The sequence below is a fragment of the Osmerus eperlanus genome, chromosome 3 (genome assembly GCF_963692335.1).
Source record: "Osmerus eperlanus chromosome 3, fOsmEpe2.1, whole genome shotgun sequence".
NCBI lineage: Eukaryota > Metazoa > Chordata > Actinopteri > Osmeriformes > Osmeridae > Osmerus > Osmerus eperlanus.
In genome coordinates, this window is record NC_085020.1 from 11,185,137 (window position 1) to 11,208,772 (window position 23,636).

At 45.5% G+C, this 23,636-nt stretch overlaps 1 protein-coding gene and 1 pseudogene across 1 annotated transcript; both read left to right on the forward strand.

Moving 5' to 3' along the window:
- The first annotated feature begins 866 nt into the window (after nt 1–866).
- LOC134016995 (olfactory receptor 1D2-like) lies at nt 867–1,805 on the forward strand (annotated as a pseudogene).
- A 9,341-nt stretch (nt 1,806–11,146) lies between these two features.
- LOC134016802 (olfactory receptor 10H28-like) lies at nt 11,147–12,595 on the forward strand. The gene is made up of 2 exons (XM_062456099.1): nt 11,147–11,881; nt 11,915–12,595. The coding sequence occupies exons 1-2, from the start codon at nt 11,314–11,316 to the stop codon at nt 12,250–12,252; spliced, it is 906 nt and encodes a 301-aa protein (XP_062312083.1). The 5' UTR covers nt 11,147–11,313; the 3' UTR covers nt 12,253–12,595.
- Nucleotides 12,596–23,636: the final 11,041 nt, after the last annotated feature.

Here is a 23,636-nt window from a genome sequence, read left to right on the forward strand (position 1 = left end):
AAAATAGAGAAGAATTGAATCCATTCATAGCAAGAAGTATGATACAGTGTGAGCAAACAGCCTGAGTTGGCTGTTGGATGCAGTTTGTTCAATCACTTGCTTTTTCTTGCTAGAAAGGCAGGATACTAAACACTTAAAAATGATATACGTTGAATTGTGTTTTAAAGGTAACAATATTGTTTTATGCTCCACAAAACCCTTTGCTATTGAATTAGCCAATCCCTGTAAAATACAGCAGTTGCAATGTGTTTATGTCATGGGGCCATTATATTTATAAAATAGCCTACTGTAGCCTAAAAGAAATGGTCTCAGTCTGTTTACCAAACCGTTGTTGCATCACTTTCCTCCCACAAGAACAGTAGTGTGTCATTGTTAATACATTGCTTATCACAAAGTGTCTCAATCTTGAGATTCTTTGCATTCAGGTCTCTGATTGGACATTTCCATTACCAGAGCAACCAGGTAATGTGCTCATATAGGTAGAGGGGAATACTGCCACTGTAGATGGAAACATACATAATGTGATGTATGTTTAGCTCATTGATATTAGGTATGGCTCACATTGAAACTTATTTGATTTATGTTTCTTATGTTTCTGTTTATGACAGTCTGTATGCTGTTTAGTAGGGCTCAACAGCTCATGTGTAAGTATCTGAGTAAAGTTTTTGATAAAATAATTATAAAGTAAGCGACCATTTTAAATCTGGTTTAACTCAAGTAAACTGATCTGGACTTAATATATTTAGAATAAGGGTACAACTGGCAGATTTACAGTAATGTTGTGAACCTTCAGTTCCTTGTAAAACTAAATATAGTTTAATTGTTGAGTGTAGTGTAGTATGGTGTAATATATTTTGAAACTGAAAATGGAAAATGGATCTATTGTTATTGATTTTACTCTCTCTGGGTTGAATGTCACAACAGACTACAACATTATACTCTTCTTTCTCACTTTACTGTTTTACTGTGTGATTGTTATGGTAAATGTTGTTGTCATTATGACCATCATCTTGGATAAATATCTCCATCAGCCCATGTACATCCTCCTGTGCAATTTGTGCATCAATGGACTTTTTGGGACTGTGGGTTTCTACCCCAAGTTTCTTTTTGATTTACTGTCTCATTATAATGTGATCGCTTATGAAGGATGTCTGTGTCAAGCTTTTGTAATATACTCCTATGTATGCAGTGACATTTGCATTTAATCAGTGATGGCATATGACAGGTATGTGGCAATATGTAGACCACTAGAGTATCACTCTGTCATGACTAAGCATAAGATGGCCAAGTTAGTCTCTTTCTCCTGGTTTGCTCCTCTTGGTCTTATGTCCGCCGGTGTAATATTAATTACCAGACTGAGACTGTGTGGCTCCCACATACAGAAGATCTTCTGTGCTTATTGGCTGATTGCTAAACTCTCCTGTGCTGCGACGAGTTAGGTGACATCAACCACCCCAACCAATGTAATAGGATATGTTACAATGTTGTTTTATGTTTGTCTTTGTGTTTTCATAGTTTGCACTTATGTATTCATTATCAGATCCTGTCTGAATGTGTTAGAGAACAGAAGAAAATTTATGCAGACCTGTCTGCCACATTTAATTGCATTAGTAAATATTTCAATTGCTGGACTTTTTGATGTTCTGTACATGCGTTATGGCTCATTTGATTTGCCACAAAGCCTTCAAAACTTCATGGCTATGGAAATAGTCATAGTTCCTCCATTGTTTAATCCCCTTGTTTATGGTCTCACACTGACTCACATTAGAAACAAAATGCTGCGTATGTGTTGGAAAATGAACTGATGGATTGACTTGTACATGGTAGGAAAAATGAACAGACGGTAAAAAGGAAATAAGAAAACACTGATAAGCAGGACATAGTTAAGATGTCTGTTCAAACAGACATTCAACATTAGATATGATTTGTGTAAAAAAAAAGAAGCAGGACATGCTTTTTGTGGAACTTTTTTGTTTTTCAGTGCTTATAAATGTCTTGAAACTAAACGTGTTATGATATAACAAATGTATATACTACTCCATCATAGCTTAACTATAGCAGGTATATAACATTAGATCTTCCAAACCTAATGCAGAAGAACACTTGAGGTGGCTAGAATGGAGGATTTGGAGTGGTAGTTATATTCTGGATATGAGGTGTATGCCTGTTACTATTGTTAACCTGATGAAGTGAATTACAGCAGTTATTTTCTCATTAGTTACGAGATATTCATTCTTTCAGATGCTCTTGTTAATGACTAATTTTCAGGATTTAAGTTGTCACCTGAAACTGTAACACATGCTCTGTACTTCTATTAAAATCATGTCCAAGTGTTTATAGTTTGTATTAGTAATGTTTAAAATGTGTTTGATGCTATAAATGATAACAGAAATAAAGAGATGCGATGTGACCTTTTGTGAATAAGTAGTGTATGGAGAGGATGTGTAAAGCTTTGGATTCGGCCGATGTCGGAATGTATGGAAATAATAAACCCACAACGCCATAAAAAAACAGACTGCTGACAGCAAATCTGGACATGGGAGGGAAAGACAGAGGGCTCTCCAACAGGCAGGCAGCTCAAACATAGATGTTAGCTACTTCATTTGAGGGTTTTCACTTGGAGAAAGGATGCAATGTGATCCGTTAATTGCGGAGTCTTTAACGATAACTTTGCACACAATTTGTGTTGACTGCCCACTAGTGACATACAATTACTAGGGATGGGTATCGAGAACCGGTTCTTGTTTAGAACCGGTTCCCAGTGAATCGATTCCTTGGAATAGTTAGCAAAATTCCTTAATGATTCTGTTAACGATTCTCTGTGCCGTTGCGCATGCGCAAACTTTTGTAGTTTATTCAGACAGACTGCAGCAAACATGGCAACTAGGAAGAAGCGTTCTACAGTTTGGTTGTATTTCACACGACAAAATGACAACAACGCCACTTGTAACGCGTGTAAAAAATCTATTTCGTCAAAGGGAGGAAATACTACAAATATGAAGAAGCATTTGAACACACAGCATGGAATGAAGTTACTGGAACGTCATGTGTTCGATGCATGCAGCAGCGCAGCTAACGTTCACGCTTCATCTCTAACTATCTAAGGTCGAGCTAAACTTCTCAAAAGTGATCACAACCACTTGTTACTGTGTGAAGCAATTTGCCTTTATTGTGTGTAGTCGATCTATCTTCTGTCCCGTCGTTTGAAGCATACATTTTAGCTCCGGCATTCGTCTCCCATTAGTATTGATCTTATTGATCATTTCACGTTATCAGGGCGGCGTGTGTTATCAGCAAACGTTCGCGTGATTTTTAATCCATTATTAAACTTAGCATTTTAATTGTTTAACTTTTTAATAGTCCTGTTAAATGTGCCTGAAAACGCCTAAACAACATACCCAAAGTACATTGAAAGCTGTTGTTGAACCATTTGGAGTACATGCATGTAAATGGTCTCTTTTGAAAGGTGACACTGAAGTTATTTCCCCTGTTGTTAGGACCCCTGTAAGTCCTACTAGTGTTGAGTAATAGAAGCTTGAACACAAGGAAACTGAAAGTTTCTATCTCCGACTAGATTTTGTTTTGAAAACAGAGGCCTGAAGAGGCCTAGAGGTGGTAGGTATTAGCTAATTTTAGAGCCAGTCAAAGCCAGTTTGAGAAATTCTTTTAGAACGAGTGTGTGTGTGTGGGGGGTGCAGGACGCACAGACTTAGTTGGCTGTAGAGGGGAGAATCGATAAGAGAATCGATAAAGAATCAAATCCATAAGCAGGAATTGATAAGGAGTCGGAATCGTTAAAATCTTATCAATACGCATCCCTAACAATTACAGACTCCCCCTACGTCAGTCATGTTATCAATAAAATATTTTCAGTCCTTTTATCATTCATTTGAATATGAACTGAGACATTTATTAATAGTATACATTTAATTTACATGATTGATTTATATGATTGCATGGAAACACGAGTTGATGAGCGCAACTACAGTGATGTGCAATAATTTGTGTAGAGTGACCATCATTTAGGCCATCCCAATATTTGGCAAAGTGTTACAGGGTCATCAGTACTCTGCAGAAATGTGCATTATGGAGTATAAATATCAAGAATATTATTATATAAATAAAACCTATTGCCACGTATCATGTGAAAACAAACCACCCCATTGTCCACTGAAACATGGCTAACTAAGTGGCCTGGAGATCGTGTACTGTTGACATCTAGTAATAATAACAAACTGTTATTATAACTGAATAGTTCCATCCTAACCCAAATTATTTTTTATTTGTTACTTTATACATTTTACATCACTGATACACAATTATTTTAACACACAAGTACAAGAGGTTAGATAGCTTAGTGGTAGAGAATCTGACCATCTCTCTAATAATGCCAGGAATCTGTGTGCGTATTAGAATGTGTTTAGTTTCCCACAATTATGTCAAGAACCCGGCACTCTGCAAAGTTAATATTTTGCAGGTGTCCTTTTTATAATCCAACGGAGTGCAGTGCTGCAATTGACATTGTTTCGATAAGCAGTTTGACATTTCAAAAAGATTATTTGCCGACATTTTGGCTCTCAGCTCAGCCATCTTGAGTTTACATTTACTCATTTAGCAGACGCTCTTATCCAGAGCGACTTCCAGTAAGTACAGGGACATTACCCCCAAGGCAAGTAGGGTGAAGTGCCTTGCCCAAGGACACAACATCATTTGGCACGGCCGGGAATGGAATTGGCAACCTTCTGATTACTAGCCCAATTCCGTAACCGCTCAGCCATCTGACTCCCAGTTGACTGAGTTGCACTCAGCTAGCTCTCGTGAGCCAAAACAATATGGATATAACGAGATGAAAACCGGCACAAGACATGAACAACATTATTTATGCCAGTGTGATACAGAAAATCCAAGACTATTTTACTGATGAAATACTGGTTAACTAACTAAGAAAAATACTATATTTTAGGGGATGGTTTATTTCAGTAGGTGTAACTGGAAGATTATTCGCTACAATTGTTACTGTAGACTAATGGCTCTGGAATACACAAAGTCCCAAAGGTTTAGCCTAGAAATACAACAGGGATTTGATTTTCATTGCTATTGGCATAATCGCTTGCTGGACAACCTTTCAATAGGCATTTCACAAATACATTTTTGGGTACCTTATAGCCTACTGTTCTTTAGAAGTAAATTCGCTATTTAACCAATATGGCCAGGTTAGCAGTGCTGACTGCTGCTGACATAGCTGCTTTTAAAGGGATTTCTATATGGATGAAATACTGGCTATCTTACAGGACAATATAAAGTGAATACTTTCAGATTAGATCAGTGAATTTTGTTACATAAGTTAATGTGTTTACTGATGTCGAAACTACCTGCTGTGACATCACCAGGGGGCAGGTAGTGGAGGGATGTTGCATCCCTGGACCAGAGAGGCGGCAACACCCCAAAATGGTGGCAATGGCCCACACTACATCTCCCAGAATCCCTCACCAAGTGGACAGGTGTAGATGTGTGAGCCACCTAATTAAGTTAGGACTAGAAAAGGGGGGGAGGGGAAAGAGCAGGGAAAGAAACCAGAGAGACAAAGGCCACACGGCTGGTTAGTTTGGACCAGAGAGAAGCAGGTGGTATACTAAGCCCTATTGGGTGAGTGAAGGACGGCTTTGAAGGGGAAAGTCATTTTTGTTTAACTTTTGTGGATTTTTGTTGGACTGTCTCAGGAACCTGCCTGAGTTTGTTTTTTGGTCTGCTCCTGGAAAATAAAGTGCCCTCTTCTTGTGGAACCTGTTTTTGCGTGGTCCTTCCCACCTTGTTGCACTGCCTCACTCTTGCCTGCCCTAGCCAGCTCTTCTCATGACGCTACAGATGGTGGAGGATGCGGGCAGTGAGGCGGAGTGCAGATGAGTAGGGGGCAGGATATAGAAGACTTGACCCAACGTTTTTCAAAACTCCAGGCAAGCAAACCCCAAACGAAAATGGAGACAGATACTTGTGCTACAGATACTTGTGGAAAACCTGAGGGCTCAGCAAGAAACCAATGCAGCCTTAGTACAACAGCACACAACGGCTAATCGCCTAAAAGAGCTGGAGATTCAACAATTGGCCAGGGCAAAGCCAAAGGCTGGGGAGTTTATCCCAAAACTGGGAGCAACGGATGATGTAGAAGCTTACCTGTATGCCTTTGAGGCTACAGCCCCTCGGGAAGGGTGGGCGAAGACGCAGTGGGTTGGACTTTTGTCCCCTTTTCTCTCCGGGGAGTCACTTAAAGCCTTCCAGGATTTAGAGACCAGTGTGGCTCAAGACTATGACCCGCTAAAGGCAGAGATTCTGGGTCGACATGGCATTACCAAATTTAGTATGAGGCCAAAAGGATAGTTAGGTCCCAACGGTTAACAACCACCATGGAGCTAGTGGAAGCCGTAGAGCAGTTCCAGGCTGCCTCAGAATTGCTCCGCCCAACCCCTAAAGAGCGGATAGCTCCGGTCCCGGATCAGCCCAGGGGGAGGCGACAAAAACGAGCCAACCCGGTCAGCCCTCAGTCCAGCCCCCTGAATAGAGCTGGTTATCCAACACAGCCACGGGGGTTCTCCAACCCTGAGCCTCGCCAGTGCTTTCGATGCGGCGAGTCTGGCCATATTTCCTGGCAGTGTGGAAAGCCAGATGAGCCAATGCCCTCCGCCGAGGCCACCAGCAGCCCCCATGTACACTTTGCGGCCCTCCTGGGGGAAAGTAAAGACCGCAGACCGACGTGCCCAGTAACAGTAAATAAACAGAACCTAGAAGCATTGCTGGACTCCGGAAGTGCCAGGACCCTGATCCATGAGTCTGTGTCGGAGGCCTCTTCCCTGGCTCGGGGGGAAGCGATTCCAGTAGTATGTGTCCATGGAGACACCGAGTACCGTGGTAAAACTAACCACCATTAAGGGAACGTTTACGGTGGAGGTGGGGGTTGTCAAGAACCTACCCATTTCAGTCCTAATTGGACGAGACTGCCCGGCCTTCTCACTGCTATGGGAGGAATCCCAAAGGAAGCTCAGTCGGGAACCTCGAAAACGTAAGGAAAAAATTAACGGTAAAAAGGTACAACCTGGGTTAATCTTGCTAAACCCCGCTCTGCTGCCCCTGTTTTAGCTGAAGCCTTTGCGGTGGAATCCAGTGATGCAGAATTGGCAAGGGATGACTCGGGTAACTCGGAACCAGAATCGGGGCCAATGGAAGATGACTGTGGGGGCTCTAAGACCATGCCACAGCTCCAAGGTCAGTATGGCACAGCTCAGCTACGGGATCGTACCCTTAGCCATGCCTTAAGAAATGTTCAGGTCCTAGAACGAACTCTAGTGGGAACCAGGTTGACTCCTTCCTACCCCCACTTTGTCATAAAAAATGACCTATTGTACCAGGCCATAAAAAGTAATGAGAAAGTTATTGAACAGCTCCTGGTGCCACAATCTCATCGTCCCACAGTCCTTCAATTAGCCCATACTCACGTGCTTGGGGCCCACTTGGGCATGGAGAAGACAAAGGAAAGAGTATTACAGAGGTTCTTTTGGACAGGCGTTCACAAGGAGGTAGAAAACTATTGTCGCAGTTGCCCGGAATGCCAGGTCAAGGCGCCAAAGGAAACTTACAGGAGCCCCCTGGTCCAGTTACCCATCATAGAAACACCATTTGAAAGGGTGGGGATGGATATCGTGGGGCCCTTACCCAAGAGTGCTCGGGGACACCAATACATCTTGGTCATCGTGGAATACCCTACCCGATAACCGGAAGCCGTGCCCTTAAGAAAGGCGAATGCGAAACAGATAGCAAAAGAGCTATTCCTTTTCTGCAGTCGGTATGGATTCCAAAAGAGATTCTCACTGATCAAGGGACCCCCTTTATGTCTAGAGTAACCATGGAGATGTGTACTCTTTTGCAAGTAAAACAGGTGAGGACCTCTGTGTACCACCCCTAGACGGACGGTTTAGTGGAGAGATTTAATAAGACCCTCAAAGCCATGTTGAGAAAGGCCATCAACAAAGACAGAAGAAACTGGGACCAGCTTCTCCCCTACCTCCTGTTTGCGGTAAGTCTTCTACAGGCTTCTCACCCTTTGACTTGTTGTATTCACACAAACCCAGGGGTCTTCTGGACATTGCCAAGGAGACCTGGAAGGAGCAACCCTGTCCTCATCGCACCATGATTGAACATGTAGGGGCGATGCGGGAACGGATGGCCGAGGTAATCCCCATGGTGAAGGAACACATGGAAAAAGCTCAGAGGGACCAGAGGGCAGCCTATGACCGAACCGCTCAACCCAGAGAATTCAACCCAGGAGACAGAGTCCTGGTTCTGGTCCCCACGGTGGAATGTAAGTTTTTGGAAACATGGCAGGGTCCATTTGAAGTAATCGAAAAAGTGGGGGAGGTCAACTACAAAGTACGACAACCGGGGAAGAGGAAAGCTGAGCAAATTTACCATGTGAACCTCCTAAAGAAATGGCATGCTCGGGAGACGTTGTTGTGTCTTGCCTCCCAAGAGGCAAAGGAACGGGCCAAGGAGGAAGTGCAGTGGGTCCCAGACCTCTCCCCTCACCAACTACAACAAGCAAAAGAGCTAATGGATGGCAATCAGGATGTCTTTTCAGCCCTCCCGGGTTGCACCCACCTAGTGGAGCATGAAATATGCACCCCTCCAGGAAAAACGGTCAACCTAAAGCCGTATCGGGTGCCGGAGGCCCGCAATAAACTGATTGAGGAGGAGGTCAGAAAGATGTGTGAGCTGAATGTGATTGAGAAGTCTAAGGGCCCGATCTTGCACCCAGCGCAATTTACTTTGTCAACGACGCAAGTATCATTCCTAGTTTGCACTCGACGTAAAGCGGACTTTTCCCTCTACAGACGCACGTCGAAATGACCTTGCGCTCCCGTGGGCGGTTTAGCGAAAAAGGAGGCGTGTTCCGGCGCAAACGTTCCCTGGTGCTATTTTGCAGTTTCCGAAAAACAATTCCGCCACTGACCAGGAAAAACGTGGTCTAAAGTCAATGGCGCATTATTCAGATGCTATTTTAACCCTCGTGCTGCCTTCGGGTCACATGACCCAAAGGTTCATAACGAACCATCGTTGTGTTTACCCAATTTTACCCAATACAAAAACAAATTAAAATAATTTTCTTTTAACCTTTGCAATGTGGGGGATCTGAGACAGCCTAGCTGTTAAAAGAAAATGCTTCACTTTGTCTTTGTATGCGGTAAATTTGTCGCAATACGACGGTGGGTCACAATGACTGATGGGTCAGAATGACCCGAAGATAACACAAGGGTTAAGGGCGCAAGCTTGGTCCGTTCACACTGCTGGCGAGGCCAGGGTCTTCTTTCTGCGAAGCTACGTTACATTGTTTTGATTTATGGCGGGTTACATTTCTTCAATGTTTATAAAAAGATTTTCATGAGAAATCTCTATGTATGTGAACATGATTTGTAACAATTGTGGCAAAAAAAGTCTCGGGGCACCACCCTAATATTGGTTTAGGACATTAGGGAATCCTATGTTTAATATGTAATTATCAGTCTAATCTTTATGAATGAATTTGTTGTGTAGAGCCAATCGTAACATCAGTGAACACGCACGTCAAAATATCTTTACAATGAATGTATTCAAGTAAGGTAAACAGATCTTATGAACAAGTTAGATTATGGGTTTGATATGAGAGATTGGTTTCAATGAACAGAATGAAGTTGTTTAACTTAACGAAAGACAGAAATTGTACAATCAATAATTACATCCTTACAAATCATAAACAGAGCTCACGCCAATGCCATGTCAGGGAGGAAAGAGCGTTAGCCATAGTTACATTTGATCAGGGGTTGATCAATGAGGTTGAGGGTGGTTCGCGCCAAAGGTCCATTTGAAGAATCTGAAGTCCAAGCCCGGCTGCGCTGGGTCATGTGACTGAGTCTGCGGGATCTCAGTGAAGTCGCAATTAGAATTGCGTTGTTGGTTCTTCTGTTGAAACGTCCAGATAGTGTTGTGATCACTATAAAGTTGAATCTCAGGAGAAGCTTGGCGACGTCCTTGGAACACCAATCCTAATGGCGTTCATGCCATGGTCGGTTTCGCTGGAGTCCGAGATTGATGGTCATCTTAGGGCTTTATACAGTTCAGAGTTCGAGGGAGGACCTGTCTGGGGTCAGATGTTGATTGGGGGAAGCTGGGTTCTCAACTCCCCCCTCCTTCCTTCACACCTACCAAAGGTGTGATCTGATCTCTGGCTGGTTCATACCATTGTTCAAATATTGTTATGGACATCTTGGTACAGTTACAAAATATAGTTGAATGATTGTTTTATTATGATAGCTTTGTGTAGATACCAAGAATAACGTGGTTATCTTTCAGGAAGAAGGAGTTGTTACTAGAATCAAGATTTCAGTGAACACAACATTAAAACAAAGAAACAAACATGACACAAATATCCCTCTCATAATTCTCCACCTTGTACTCTTGTGGTGAAGAGAAAAGGTGAAGTCTCAAGAACTTTTCTGATCAAGGTATGTTTTTTGTTCAAATCGCCGCCGAAACGGATAGCAAATGGTTGCTGGAGACGTGTTGTCTCAATCAGGCCCTTTGAAGCTTGCAAGCTAGCAGGAGGGCTGATTAGGTAGATTGGGGAGGTCCTCACCCAATTCTATAATGCCTTTGCATTGGCGTTTGGTGGCAATCAGCATACTGAGGGTGTCACGAGGGCTGATTAGGTTTGTCTGATGTGATTCAATCACTTTTCAGGTGTGGCAAGATGTTATACATATTTGATTGTACTTTTTAACAACATTTCCATAATTTTCAATGACTTCGTTAGTTATACGAAGTTCAAGAATCTTTGGGGAAAAATTTCATTTAAAACACCTACACATGCATCTACAGTTTGTTAAGAAACAGACAAAGCAAAGCAGACAGCAAAATAGTATTGTGTTACATCACATACTCCCAATAATTACATCATAGTGTGTTGACTAGATCCACAATCTCAATCCACAACACTGTGCCCACTTCCTGATTGGACACATCAAATTTTAAGATTTGAATATGCATCTGAAGAGAGAATAAATGAAGAAAATGGTGAAGAGTACCACAGATGTAATTTCACAGCACAGGCTTAACATGGTACAACGACTCTTTGCTTATCTTGTGTATAATGTAAGGTTAGGTTTAATATTAACTGGGTATCATACTTTATTATTACGATCAAACCTTCAATAAGGATAGTGAATGAAAGGGACCTTTTCCATTTAGTTTTAGATAGCTTGGTCTTAAATTTAATCTTATTATTTTTGCAAAATGGGAAATATGTCAGTAGTAACAGTATTCACTCTGTCTGGGTTTGGAGACATAACAGACTACAGGGTCCCTGTCTTCTCTGTCACTTTATTGTGTTACTTTGTCATTGTGCTAGTTAATGTTACGGTCATCATGACTATCGTCTTTAACAGAATCTTTCATGTGCCAATGTATATCTTTCTTTGTAATTTGTGCATTAATGGACTTTTTGGTACTGCAGGATTCTACCCCAAATTTCTGATGGATCTGCTGTCTCGTTTACAGGTCATCTCCTATGCAGCATGTTTGTTTCAGGCTTTTGTCATATATTCTTCTTTCTGCATTGATATTTGTCTGCTAGCTGTGATGGCCTATGACAGGTTTGTAGCAATATGTAGACCACTGCAATATCACTCTGTCATGACTAAGCAGTGGGTGGCACAGTTAGTCTCTTTCTCCTGGATTGCTCCTTTTGGCCTTACAGCTGGTGCTATTATATTTACTTTCCACCTGAGGTTGTGTGGCTCACACATACAGAAACTCTACTGTGCTAATTGGTTGGTTGCTAAATTGTCATGTGATGCGACCAGTTGGGTAACTTCATCCACACAAACCAATGTAGTTGCATATGTAACACTATTCTTCTATATTCTTCTTGCCATTTTTATATTTTGCTCTTACATGCAGTTGATCAGATCATGTTTTAAGTCCTTGGAAAACAGAGGAAAGTTCATGAGTACTTGTTTGCCACATTTATTAGCATTATTTAACATTTCAATTGCTGGTCTATTCGATGTTATGCATATGCGTTATGGCTCAAACGATTTGCCACAGAGCCTTCAAAACTTCTTGGCGGTTGAAATTCTAATAGGTCCTCCATTATTCAAACCCCTCATTTATGGTCTGACACTAACTCAAATTCGCAATAAAATACTGTGTAGATGTTTGAAAAGGAAATAATAGTGTGTTGAGTATATTGTTTATATGCATAAATGGTAGCTACTGTAAAAGGTGGGTCATAGGGAAATTAAACCTTAAAACAAATATATATATTCTAGAGGTTGCAAATTTGCTAAGCTGTGGCATTGACTTTGGGGTTGACAGTTGTATGTAGTCAGTAAGAATGTTTTTTCAAAGGTTTGTTCAGAAAAACACAATACTGAGTTATATCTTGGCCCAGTCCCACAAAAGTTACACAATTCTTTTTATTTTAAACAAAACTAGTGGTTTCAGGGAGATATGGAAGAATGGGAAGTTTGTCATTGCTGTAGCTCTGTTTGTTAACATGAGTGATCCAGTTAGTATCTGATCCAGTTCTGAGCTAACTCACGTTAGTGATAGTGTACTACAGTGTAACTTGTTGCAGGATAACTTGTTCATAGATTGTTAACATCATGTCTTGTTGCAAAAATATTTTGGATGAATACTAATTGTTTACCAGACATTCCTGAGACTTCAGATGCAAAGCATCACACAAATCTGTCTGATGTCCTTTCATTGTTTATGCACAGAAAATAATCAATATTATCATAATAATATTTTTTACGACAATTTTTTTCTTATGTTACTTATTGTATTTTGAGCATTACGTTTAATGTATATACAATATGTTTGCACTTATTATTTTTAAATTTTACAATAAGAAAGTGGGTTTGTGCAACCTTTCGTATCTGAATCTGTACCATAGAACCAATTAGCGCTGAATGAATGTGTCCATATTGTTATTCTGTCTATAGTCTGCATCAATGACCTGGCAATATTATGAAATTCACTGTGAGATGAAAGCTCACTGGATTTACGATATGACGTAAGGTCAGATCACTGATTGGACACATTGAATCTCATAACAACCTGCTCATGTGTATATATGATTAGACCGGGACCAAACTGACAGTCAGCAAGGGTAAGAATAGTGGCTGGAACTACACAGCACAGACTTAACAACAGTATAAAATAAATCATATTATATCTGCTCAAATAATCTTTCTTTTTCTTATACTGTACATGTAATGTTAAGTTTAATATAATGAGATATATCTAATTCAATATTAATATTCAGTAAACAGATTATCAAACAAGAGAGATGACATCATACATTCTGTAAAGGTTTAGATTTTTTTAAATAATGGAAAATGTGTCATCTGCAATAGAACTCTCTCTGTCTGGGTTCGAGGAGCTTTTAAAGTAAGCAGTAAAGTGCTTTTAAAGTAAGCAGTTACTGTGTTATTATTATGGTAAATGTTGCCCTTACTGTTACCATCACCATGGATAGAAATCTCCATGAGCCCATGAGAGGAAAGTTCATGAGAACTTGTTTGCCACATTTACTTGCGTTATTTAACATTACAATTGCTGCTCTTTTGGATGTTATGCATATGCATTATGGCTCAAGCGATTTGCCACAGAGCCTTCAAAACTTCTTGGCTGTTGAAATTCTAATAGGTCCTCCATTATTCAACCCCCTCATTTATGGTCTGACACTAACTCAAATTCGCAATAAAACACTGTGTAGATGTTTGAAAAGGAAATAAGTGTGTTGAGTATATTTTTATGTACATAAACGGTAGGTACTATAAAAGGTGGGTCATAAGGAAATTAAATCTTACACAAAAAAGAATATTCTAGAGGTTGCAAATTTGTTAAGCTGTGGCATTGACTTTGAGCTGTCTTTAACTATATTTACATTTACATTTAGTAGACGCTCTTATCCAGAGTGACTTACAGTAAGTACAGGGACATTCCCCCCGAGGCAAGTAGGGTGAAGTGCCTTGCCCAGGACACAACATCATTTGTAACAGCGGGGAATCGAACTGGCAACTTTCAGATTACTAGCCCGATTCCCTAACCGCTCAGCCACCTGACTCCAAATATATATTTTTCTTGTGTTACTTGTTATATTTTGAGCATGAAGTTTACTGTATATACAGTATGTTTGTACTTATTTAAATTTTACGATAAAATACCTTTGTTATTGCGTATCTGAATCTGTACCATAGTGTTACGGGTGTGGCGGTGGTGGACCCAAGCTCACAACACAGACTAACGAAACGATGAGGTATGGTCCAGAAAGGTTTTAATGCCTGGCTTATTGCAGAGTGGAATGGCGGTGACAAAAACAGATGGGAAAGGCAGGGTAGGCTGTGTAGGTGTTTGGCAGGGTGGGAAGGTTGGCGATCCTGAAGACACAGGAAAAAACACAGTTCGCACAGTACAAAATACGTCTAAATGACTGTAGAAGCCAAGAGGAAGGACTACCAAAGTAGACAAAACTATAATCCGGCGATAATTGACGTGAAAACCAGGGTTGATATACTGCAGGGCTGATGAGTTGATGGGAGACAGGTGTGGAGACTGAGGTAGTGTGTGTGGGTAATTGGGACTGGAGACCATGGCTACACCCACCACAGGTAGACACAGAAATAAACAAAAACCGCTGCTCGGGGGCAGAGGTAGAGGGCATGACAGTACCCCCCCCCCCCTCTGACGGACGCCACCCGGCGAACGCCCAGAACCAGTCGGGTGAGCACGGCAAAAGTCACGAATGAGTGACGAATCGAGAATCTGGCGCAGAGGAATCCAGGACTACTCCTTCGGATCATAGCCCTCCCAATCCACAAGGTACTGGACCCCGAGACCACGGACATCCAGCAGCCGCCGGACCGTGTAGGCGAGGTGATCGGCAATGATCCAGGGGGGGCGGCGGAGCAGGTGCATGCGGTGACAGAGGACTGTCAGAGACAGGCTTGAACTGGGACACATGGAAGGTGGGGTGCACCCGAAGGGAGGCAGGGAGTCGCAGACGGACAGCACAAGGGTTAACAAATGATTCGATCTCGAAGGGTCCAACAAAATGGGGGGGCAAGCTTCTTTGATTACACTTTGAGTGGGAGATCTTTAGCAAACAGCCAAACCTTCTGACCGGGGGCTTATTGAAGTGCTGGGACGCGGTGGCTGTTGTTGTGCTGTTGCGTGCGGCCCGTTAACTCAGCCTCCTGGTATGGAAATAGGGGGGGTTGGTAACCAAGAGAGCCTTGAAAGGGGGAGAAGCCAGTAGAGACGCTGGTGAGGGTGTTGTGTGAGTACTCGACCCACGGGAGCTGGGAGCTCCAGGTTGAAAGGGCGATCTGAAACAAGACATCGGAGTGCGGCCTCCATCTCTTGGTTGGCTCTCTCTGATTGGCCATTGGTTTGTGGGTGGTAACCCGAGGAGAGACTGAGAGTGGCCCCTAGGGCTGAGCAGAAAGCCTGCCACACCTGTGATATGAACTGTGGTCCACGATCAGAAACTATATCCAGGGGGATGCCATGCAAACGGAGAACATGAAGGACTAGCAGGTCGGCGGTCTCCTTGGCAGACCGGAGTTTGTACAGGGCGATGAAATGGGCGCCTTTTGGAGAACGGGACTATAACCGTGAGGATGGTGGTGTTACTCCCGGATGGAGGGAGACCTGTGACAAAGTCCAAGGCTATATGAGACCAGGGATGACTGGGGATGGGTAAGGGATGTAGAGAAGGCCAGCCCAGGGTCTGGTGGAGGACTTCTTCCGAGCGCAGGTGGTACAGGCAGAAACAAAAGAACGGGTGTCGGAGTGCGGGTGATGCCTGGACGGCTAGAGTTAGCCCATTGGAGCACCTTGGAGATGGCAGAGTCCGGAACGAACAGGCTGTTGGGGGGACCGGTACCAGGATCGGGTTGCACTGTCTGAGTTTGTTTGATGTGAGGGCAGCAATCAGGCAGGTGGGAGGCAGGATGGAACCCGGATCAGGCGTGTTATCCCAGACAGAGTGCAGGCGGGAGAGGGCATCTGGCTTGACATTTCGGGAGCCTGGGCGGTATGTGAGGTGGAACCGAAAGCGACCAAAGAACAGGGCCCATCTGGCTTGGCGGGCGTTCAGACGCTTGGCGGTGTGTATGTAGGAAAGGTTCTTGTGGTCGGTCCACACAATGAAGGGCAGCTCGGCTCCCTCCAGCCAATGACGCCATTCATCCAGTGCCAGCTTTACCGCAAGAAGCTCCCTGTTCCCTACATTGTAGTTCCTCTCTGGAGGAGTGAGTCTACTGGAGAAGAAGGCGCAGGGGTGTAACTTCTGGTCCGCAAGAGATCGTTGGGAGAGCACAGCCCCTAGCCTTGTGTCAGAAGCATCAACTTTAACAACAAACTGGAGCTCCGGGTCCGGCAGCTCTTCAACCTTTGGAAAGCAGCCTCGGCCTCTGGAGTCCAAGAGAATGGTGTGGATGTGGAGCCGCAATGCGGCTGTAGTTGCGGATGAAACAGTGATAAAAGTTGGCGAAGCCCAGGAAGCGTTGTAACCATTTCAGGTTGTCGGGAGCAGGCCATTCTGCCAATGCAGAGACCTTGGTGGGGTCCATCTTCACCTGACCCTCGGCTATGATGTATCCCAGGAAGGACACAGAGGGAACGTGGAACACGCACTTCTCAGCCTTGACAAAGAGCCTGTTCTCCAAAAGGCGTTGAAGGACCTGACGCACATGTTGCTCGTGTTCAGCAGGGGGCCGAGAAAAAATTGATCGTCCAGATACACAAAAACAAAACGGTTCAACATGTTGTGGAACACGTCATTGACTAGGGCCTGAAAAACGGCAGGGGCGTTGGTTGACCTGAAAGGCATTACGGAATACTCAAAGTGTCCAAGGGGGGTCTTGAAAGAGGTCTTCCATTTGTCTCCCTCACGGATGCGAATCAGGCGATCAGGCGTTTTGTAGATCCAGTTTGGTGACTATGGAAGCTCCATGAAGGGGGATGAATGCTGAACTGATGAGGGGTAGTGGGAACTTGTTCCTTACCGTGATGTTGTTGAGACCCCGGTAGTCGATACAGGGACGCAGGGTTCCATCCTTCTTCCCAACGAAAAATACATTTTCACCCCTTCTTCACCCCTGCATCTAGGGGTGAAGAATATGGATGGATAAGGCCAGCAGCCAGTGAGTCCTGAATGTACTCTTCCATGGTGACCTGCACGGTGCGGGAGAGGTTATACAGCCGACTGCTGGGGTAGGGAGAACCGGGTAGGAGGTCTATGGCACAGTCGTAAGGGTGGTGGCGAGGCCTTCAGGGCGCGCTGCTTAGTGAAGACCGGGACTAGGTAATGGTAAACCACAGGGACAGAGGACAAGTTAGGGGGCTCCTTGGGGAGTGGGATCTTGGAGGGGCCAGGAGCAGGGGCAGACCGGAGACAGTGGGAGTAGCAGTGAGTGCTCCAGGACACAACCTTCCCTATGATCCAGTCAACTTGAGGGTTATGAGCCTGTAGCCAGGGATGACCTAGCACCAATGGGGTGAAGGGACAGTTCATGACGTGGAGGCAAAGCAATTCCCGATGGTTACCAGAAAATAGCAGGTTCAGAGGAACAGTCTTGTGTGTCACTTAAGCGATGAGGGAACCATTCAGTCCCTTGGCGTCAATTGGAGTGTTCAGGGGTGTGGTCTCAATTCCCAGTTGCCGAACAATCCCTTGATCAATGAAACTTTCATCTGCTCTGAGAGCTTGAAGAGGCCTTGATGCGCCACCAGAGGGTGGCTTCGAGTATGGGACGAGAGGGAGCAGACAAGGCAGCGCAACCAGTGAGCAGCTGCCTGTCTACCAACGGGCCTGCCCGTTTCCCAGGCAGAGAGGGCAGGTGGATAGAAAATGGCCAGGCTGACCACAGTACATACATGCCCTGGAGGACATCCGTCTGGCTCTTTCCTCCGGAAGTCAGGCGGGCACGACCAAGCTGCATTGGTTTGGGCACCTCAGGACTGGGCTAGCATGCATGTTGGGGCTCAGCGGACCTGTCAGTGGCGTAGGTAGTGGGCTGCTGTTCAAACAACACGGAACACTGAACCCAGGAATGCACGGCAGGATCCTAGGTCCCCGTTGGAGTGTTCAGGCGCTGGGACATGGGGCTCACGCATTCAGGCTAGCCGAGATGGACTGAAGGGCCTTGTCGTGCTGCCCCAGGATGGCTCCTTGTTGGGATATGGCATGGCGGAGAGCATCTCTGTCGGCTGGGTCCATTTTGGCCGGATTATACTGTTTCGGGGGTGGCGGTGGTAGACCCAAGCGCAGATTAACTAAACGATGATGTACGGTCCATATCGGCCCGCTGCGGACCTAACGGACCGCTTATTACCTGTTTGTTTGTTAACTAGCCTACTCCAACTCGTTCGTTGCCTGCACTGTGTTGGCGAGCCACTCACTATCTGGGCCAGCCATGCAACATCCCAGACCTCGGAGCACCACGTACCGTAACGGTGTAATTTTGCGCCCTGTGTTGGAAGTGCTTGTTGGTTGTTTTAAACGTGCGGTGTGCCATTTAATTGGGTGACTGTTACGACCCCCAGTCTGTGATGTTCTGTGTTGCATTTGTGTGTGTTCCCTGCTGTGCTGTCTGTTCCCCATAGGTGGCGCGAATAAAACCATCAACACCCACGCATGACTCCTCCTCTCCATAATCCGGTTCACCTGGTTCCTGTCATCAACCAACCCTCCACCAGTATATATTGTGCCACTCTGTGTTTGTTTGGGGGGGGAATAAGTCGCTGGCTGTATTGTGTGTGGGTAAGGCCTACTTTTGTGTTTAGTTGTTTGGATTCCCCTCTGTGCTGACCATTGTCCTTTTGACTTGTTTTTCTTTGTCCTGTTGTGTTGAGTTGCTTTGTTTGTAGCGTTAAGTGTTGTCCAGAATGTTTTCTTGTTCTTTTGTTCAGGGGCTGGGGAGTAGTTTAGAGCTGCCCCGGGGTATACATCACCCGTAGGAATTACTTACTGTCTATATACACCAGCTAGACCTGGGCAGACCACTGCTGTATTTTTGGTTAGGACACCTCATTCGTGTGTCAGTTGCTTTGTGTTTAGCTTTGGGAACTTTATATTGATTTCTTTTCTTTGGTCCTGTCCAGCCCTCCCCTTGTCCCTGTTTATTATTTTCCCCATTACCGTTATTATTTACTATACCGTGGTGGCAAAAATAAAGCCTTAATATTCCATTGGTACCATTTGTTTGTGTCCTCGTTCGCACTCCTTGCTCTGCGCACCCTTCACTGGCCTTTGAGAGTCCCTGAGCGGTGGCGGGGGTCAGGTTCCCTCCGTTACAGGCATAGGCTTATAACAAATGGGGGCTCGTCCGGGATCTTGACTTTCTGCTGCTCGGACGTCTTGGTGGTCGGTGTGGTCGGGGCGTGGTGTTCTGGGTGTGAGTAAAGGTTTTGTAGTGTCATTAGGAGTGTAGCATGGCGGCGTCAGCTGTTTCGGCATTTGTTGATGACCCGTCATATTCAGACCTGTCAGGGCTGCGTAAAGCGGACCTGTTAGCGATCGCAAATCACTTTGGCATCGCAGCCAGGAAACAAGCTCTCAGAGCCGAGGTCCTGGCAGTTGTTACGGGTGGTTTGTTAGAGCAAGGGGTTGTTACGATGGGGGAAGAGGGCGAGAGCGAGGAGGAAGATGTGGAAGGCAATGAGCTGCTGAGGTCTTCGCCCGCACGGTCGGCGGACAGGGGGGTTGAGGGTCCTCTCCCTGCTCCTCGAACGCTGCCAAAATACAACCCCGGTTCTCCTGTTTTTCCTGGTTCGGGGGAGGCGGCACAGCTCAGCCTTCGTCTGTCCCGTCTCGAGGGCGAGTTGAGGGACCAGGCAGACAGGAGGACATTTGAGTTGGAGTTAGAGGTCAAGAAACTGCAAATACAGGCAGAAAAGGAAATCCGGATTCGCCAGATGGAGCTAGAGGCGGGGATGGGTGGTTTACCGTCACCTGGCGGGTTCGGACATTTTGACGTCAGCAAAAATATTGCTTTGGTGCCCCCCTTCAGGGAAGCTGAGGTAGACAGCTATTTCTCGGCTTTTGAGAGGGTGGCAGGAGCGCTGAAATGGCCCCAAGAAGTGTGGCCGTTACTGTTACAGTGCAGGCTTACTGGAAAGGCTCAGGAGGTAGTGGCCTCCCTGTCCCTGGAAGATAGTCTCAGCTACGATGTTGTAAAGGCCACAGTGTTGCGCTCGTATGAACTGGTCCCTGAAGCTTACAGACAGCGCTTCAGGAACCACAGAAAAACAACCAACAAGACGTATGTAGAGTTCGCCAGGGACAAAGAGTCCCTTTTTGATAAGTGGTGTTCTGCCAGCAAGGCCACTACCCTGACAGAGGTGAGGGAACTAGTCTTGCTGGAAGACTTTAAGAATCACCTGCCTGACCGCATCGTAGTCCACCTTAATGAGCAGCGAGTGGCGTCCATGGCTCAGGCGGCCGTCTTAGCAGACGAATACGCCTTAACCCATAAGACCGTGTTCTCCAACCCCCAACCTGTGGTGTCGTCCCGTTACGCTCGTCCTCAATTGGCCGAGGGGTCTACGAAAACTGAAGGTAGAGAGTGCTTTTACTGCCACCGGGTGGGGCATGTTGTAGTTGACTGCCCCACCTTGAAAAACAAGCAGAGATCGCCTCCACGAAGACCCAAGGAGATGGGGTTAGTCCAGTCGTTCAGCTTTACAGCTAAAACCCCTTTGTCAGAAGACAGTTACACACCCTTTATGTCCACTGGCTGGGTGTCCTTGGCAGGTGACCAAAAGAGTAGGCAACGTGTGGCTATTTTGAGGGACACAGGGGCTGCGCAGTCCCTGATCCTTGCCAGTGTGTTGCCTTGTTCAGACAGCACTGCTGTAGGCACATAGGTACTACTGCAGGGGATAGGAATGGGGACAAAAGCAGTTCCGTTGCATTGGGTGAACTTAGAGTCCGACATTGTTTCTGGTTGTTTTCGGGTTGGAGTGGTGGAGAAACTACCCATCAAAGGTGTGTCTTTGCTCCTTGGCAATGACATTGCGGGCGGCACAGTGAAACCGGTGTTGGAAGTGGTGGAAAAACCAAACACCGGGTCAGACAATGATGTGTTGTCTTCGGAGTTTCCACATGTGTTTCCAGCTTGTGTTGTCACTCGAGCACAAAGCAGGAAGTTGGGAGACCTAGTGAATCTAGGAGATTCTGTCTTAGAGTATGCTCCTGTGTCAAGGGAGAGCGAGGCACCCATAAAGGCTGCCAGGGTCGAGAGCACCCACTTAGGGGATGTTTTGTTGTCCGCTACAACCTCCAATGTGGTTGAGGCCCAGAAGGGGGATGGTAGTTTGGCGACATGTTTTCGATCAGTTGTTTCCCCTGAGGAAGCAAAAGCCAGTAAGAGAGCGTACTATGTGGACAATGGTGTACTGATGCGCAAATGGAAAGCGCATGACATAGATGGTGACTGGAGCACTGTGTCACAGGTGGTGCTTCCTACGTTGTATAGACAGCAGGTCCTGTCTGTGGCTCATGACCCGGCATGGTCTGGCCACTTGGGGATCTCGAAAACGTATGACCGAATTCTCCAACACTTTTTCTGGCCTGGGTTAAAGTCGGATGTGTAGAGTATTGCAAAACGTGTCACGTGTGCCAGATCATGGGTAAGCCCAACCAATCCGTTCCCCGCGCTCCTCTCTGTCCAATCCCAGTGGTGGGGGAACCATTTGACAGGATTATTGTGGATTGTGTGGGCCCATTACCAAAAACAGGGTCGGGAAACCAGTTTCTGTTGACCATAATGTGCTGTGCTACTCGCTACCCTGAAGCCGTTCCACTACGGAACATCACCGCTAAGACTGTGACCAAAGCGCTCATCAAATTCTTCACTACTTTTGGTCTTCCTAAGGAAATCCAAACTGATCAGGGAAGCAATTTCATGTCCAAACTGCTGTCACATGTGTTGCGTAACCTCTCCATCCGCCACCAGACATCAAGTCCTTACCATCCAGAAAGCCAGGGTGCGTTAGAGCGCTGGCACCAAACGCTTAAAGCAATGCTTTGTAAGTATTGTCTGGAAACGGGAGGTGGTTGGGACGAGGGAGTACCGTATGTGGTGTTTGCTGTTAGGGAGGCAGTACAGGAGTCTTTGGGTTTCAGTCCTGCCGATTTAGTGTTCGGACATACCCCGAGGGGTCCGTTGAAGGTGCTTAAGGAAAACATCCTTTCGTTCAAGTCACCTACAAGTGTGCCAAAGAACGTGTACAACTTCGTACACGAGATGCGTAACCGTCTCCATGACGCATGTGAATTGGCACACCAATCTCTCTTGTCGGTCCAGACAAAAATGAAGAACCGTTATGACAAGAAGGCTAAAATCCGCGAGTTTAGGAAAGGGGATAAGGTCTTAATGTTACTGCCGGTACAGGGCTCGTCTCTGTCCGCTCAGTATACTGGTCCACACGTGGTGGAGAGAAAGTTAAGTGACACTAATTATGTTGTGAGAACACCAGAGCGAAGGCGCTCGTCAAGGCTCTGTCATGTGAACATGCTAAAAGAGTATTATGTGCGTAAACCTTTGTTGCCCAGTGTCCAAGGTCCGGCTGTCGTTGCCACTGCGGTACTGTGTTCGGACTCCCTGGAGGACAATCAGGAGGATGGGTTGGAGCCAAAGACCGCTCATATACAAGGTGAACGGTTGAGCAATTCGGCAAGTCTGAAAGTCTTGCCGTCCATAATGCCACATTTAAACTGCAGAAAACAAAACGAACTGATAGCGGTAATCCTCAACTTTCCTGAGATCTTTAGGGATGTTCCTACCCGTACCACGGTGCTGGCGCACGACGTGGATGTAGGGGGTGCTGCTCCGATTCGACAGCACCCATACAGAGTCAACGCCCGTAAGCGGGAGCTGATGAGGAAAGAAACAGGGCACTTATTGGAGCACGACATGGCAGAGCCCAGCAGCAGCCCGTGGAGTTCTCCCTGCATCTTAGTGCCAAAGCCAGACGGCACGGCCAGACTGTGTACAGACTACAGACGTGTCAATGCGGTCACCGTGCCCGACTCTTTCCCGATGCTGCGCATTGATGACTGCGTTGACACAATCGGGTCTGCTACTTACGTGAGTAAATTGGACATGCTGAAAGGTTACTGGCAGGTTCCTTTAACAGAACGTGCCTCGAAAATCTCAGCGTTTGTTACGCCAGACACGTTTTTGCAGTACAAGGTCATGGCATTCGGCATGCGTAATGCACCAGCTACATTTCAGAGGTTAGTGAATAAAGTGCTCGCTGGGGTGAGAAACTGTACTGCTTACCTGGATGATTTAGTGGTTCACTCCTCTACTTGGAATGAGCATGTCTCCACTCTGCAGGTGGTGTTTGAGCGGTTACAGGCTGCTTCCTTAACAGTGAATTTGGCTAAATGTGAATTCGGAAAAACAACTGTGACCTATCTGGGAAAGGAGGTGGGTCGTGGACAGGTGCGCCCTGTGGCAAGGAAAGTCGAGGCTATCAGTCAGTACCCAGTGCCCACTTCCCGTCGCCTGCTACGCCGGTTCTTGGGCATGGTG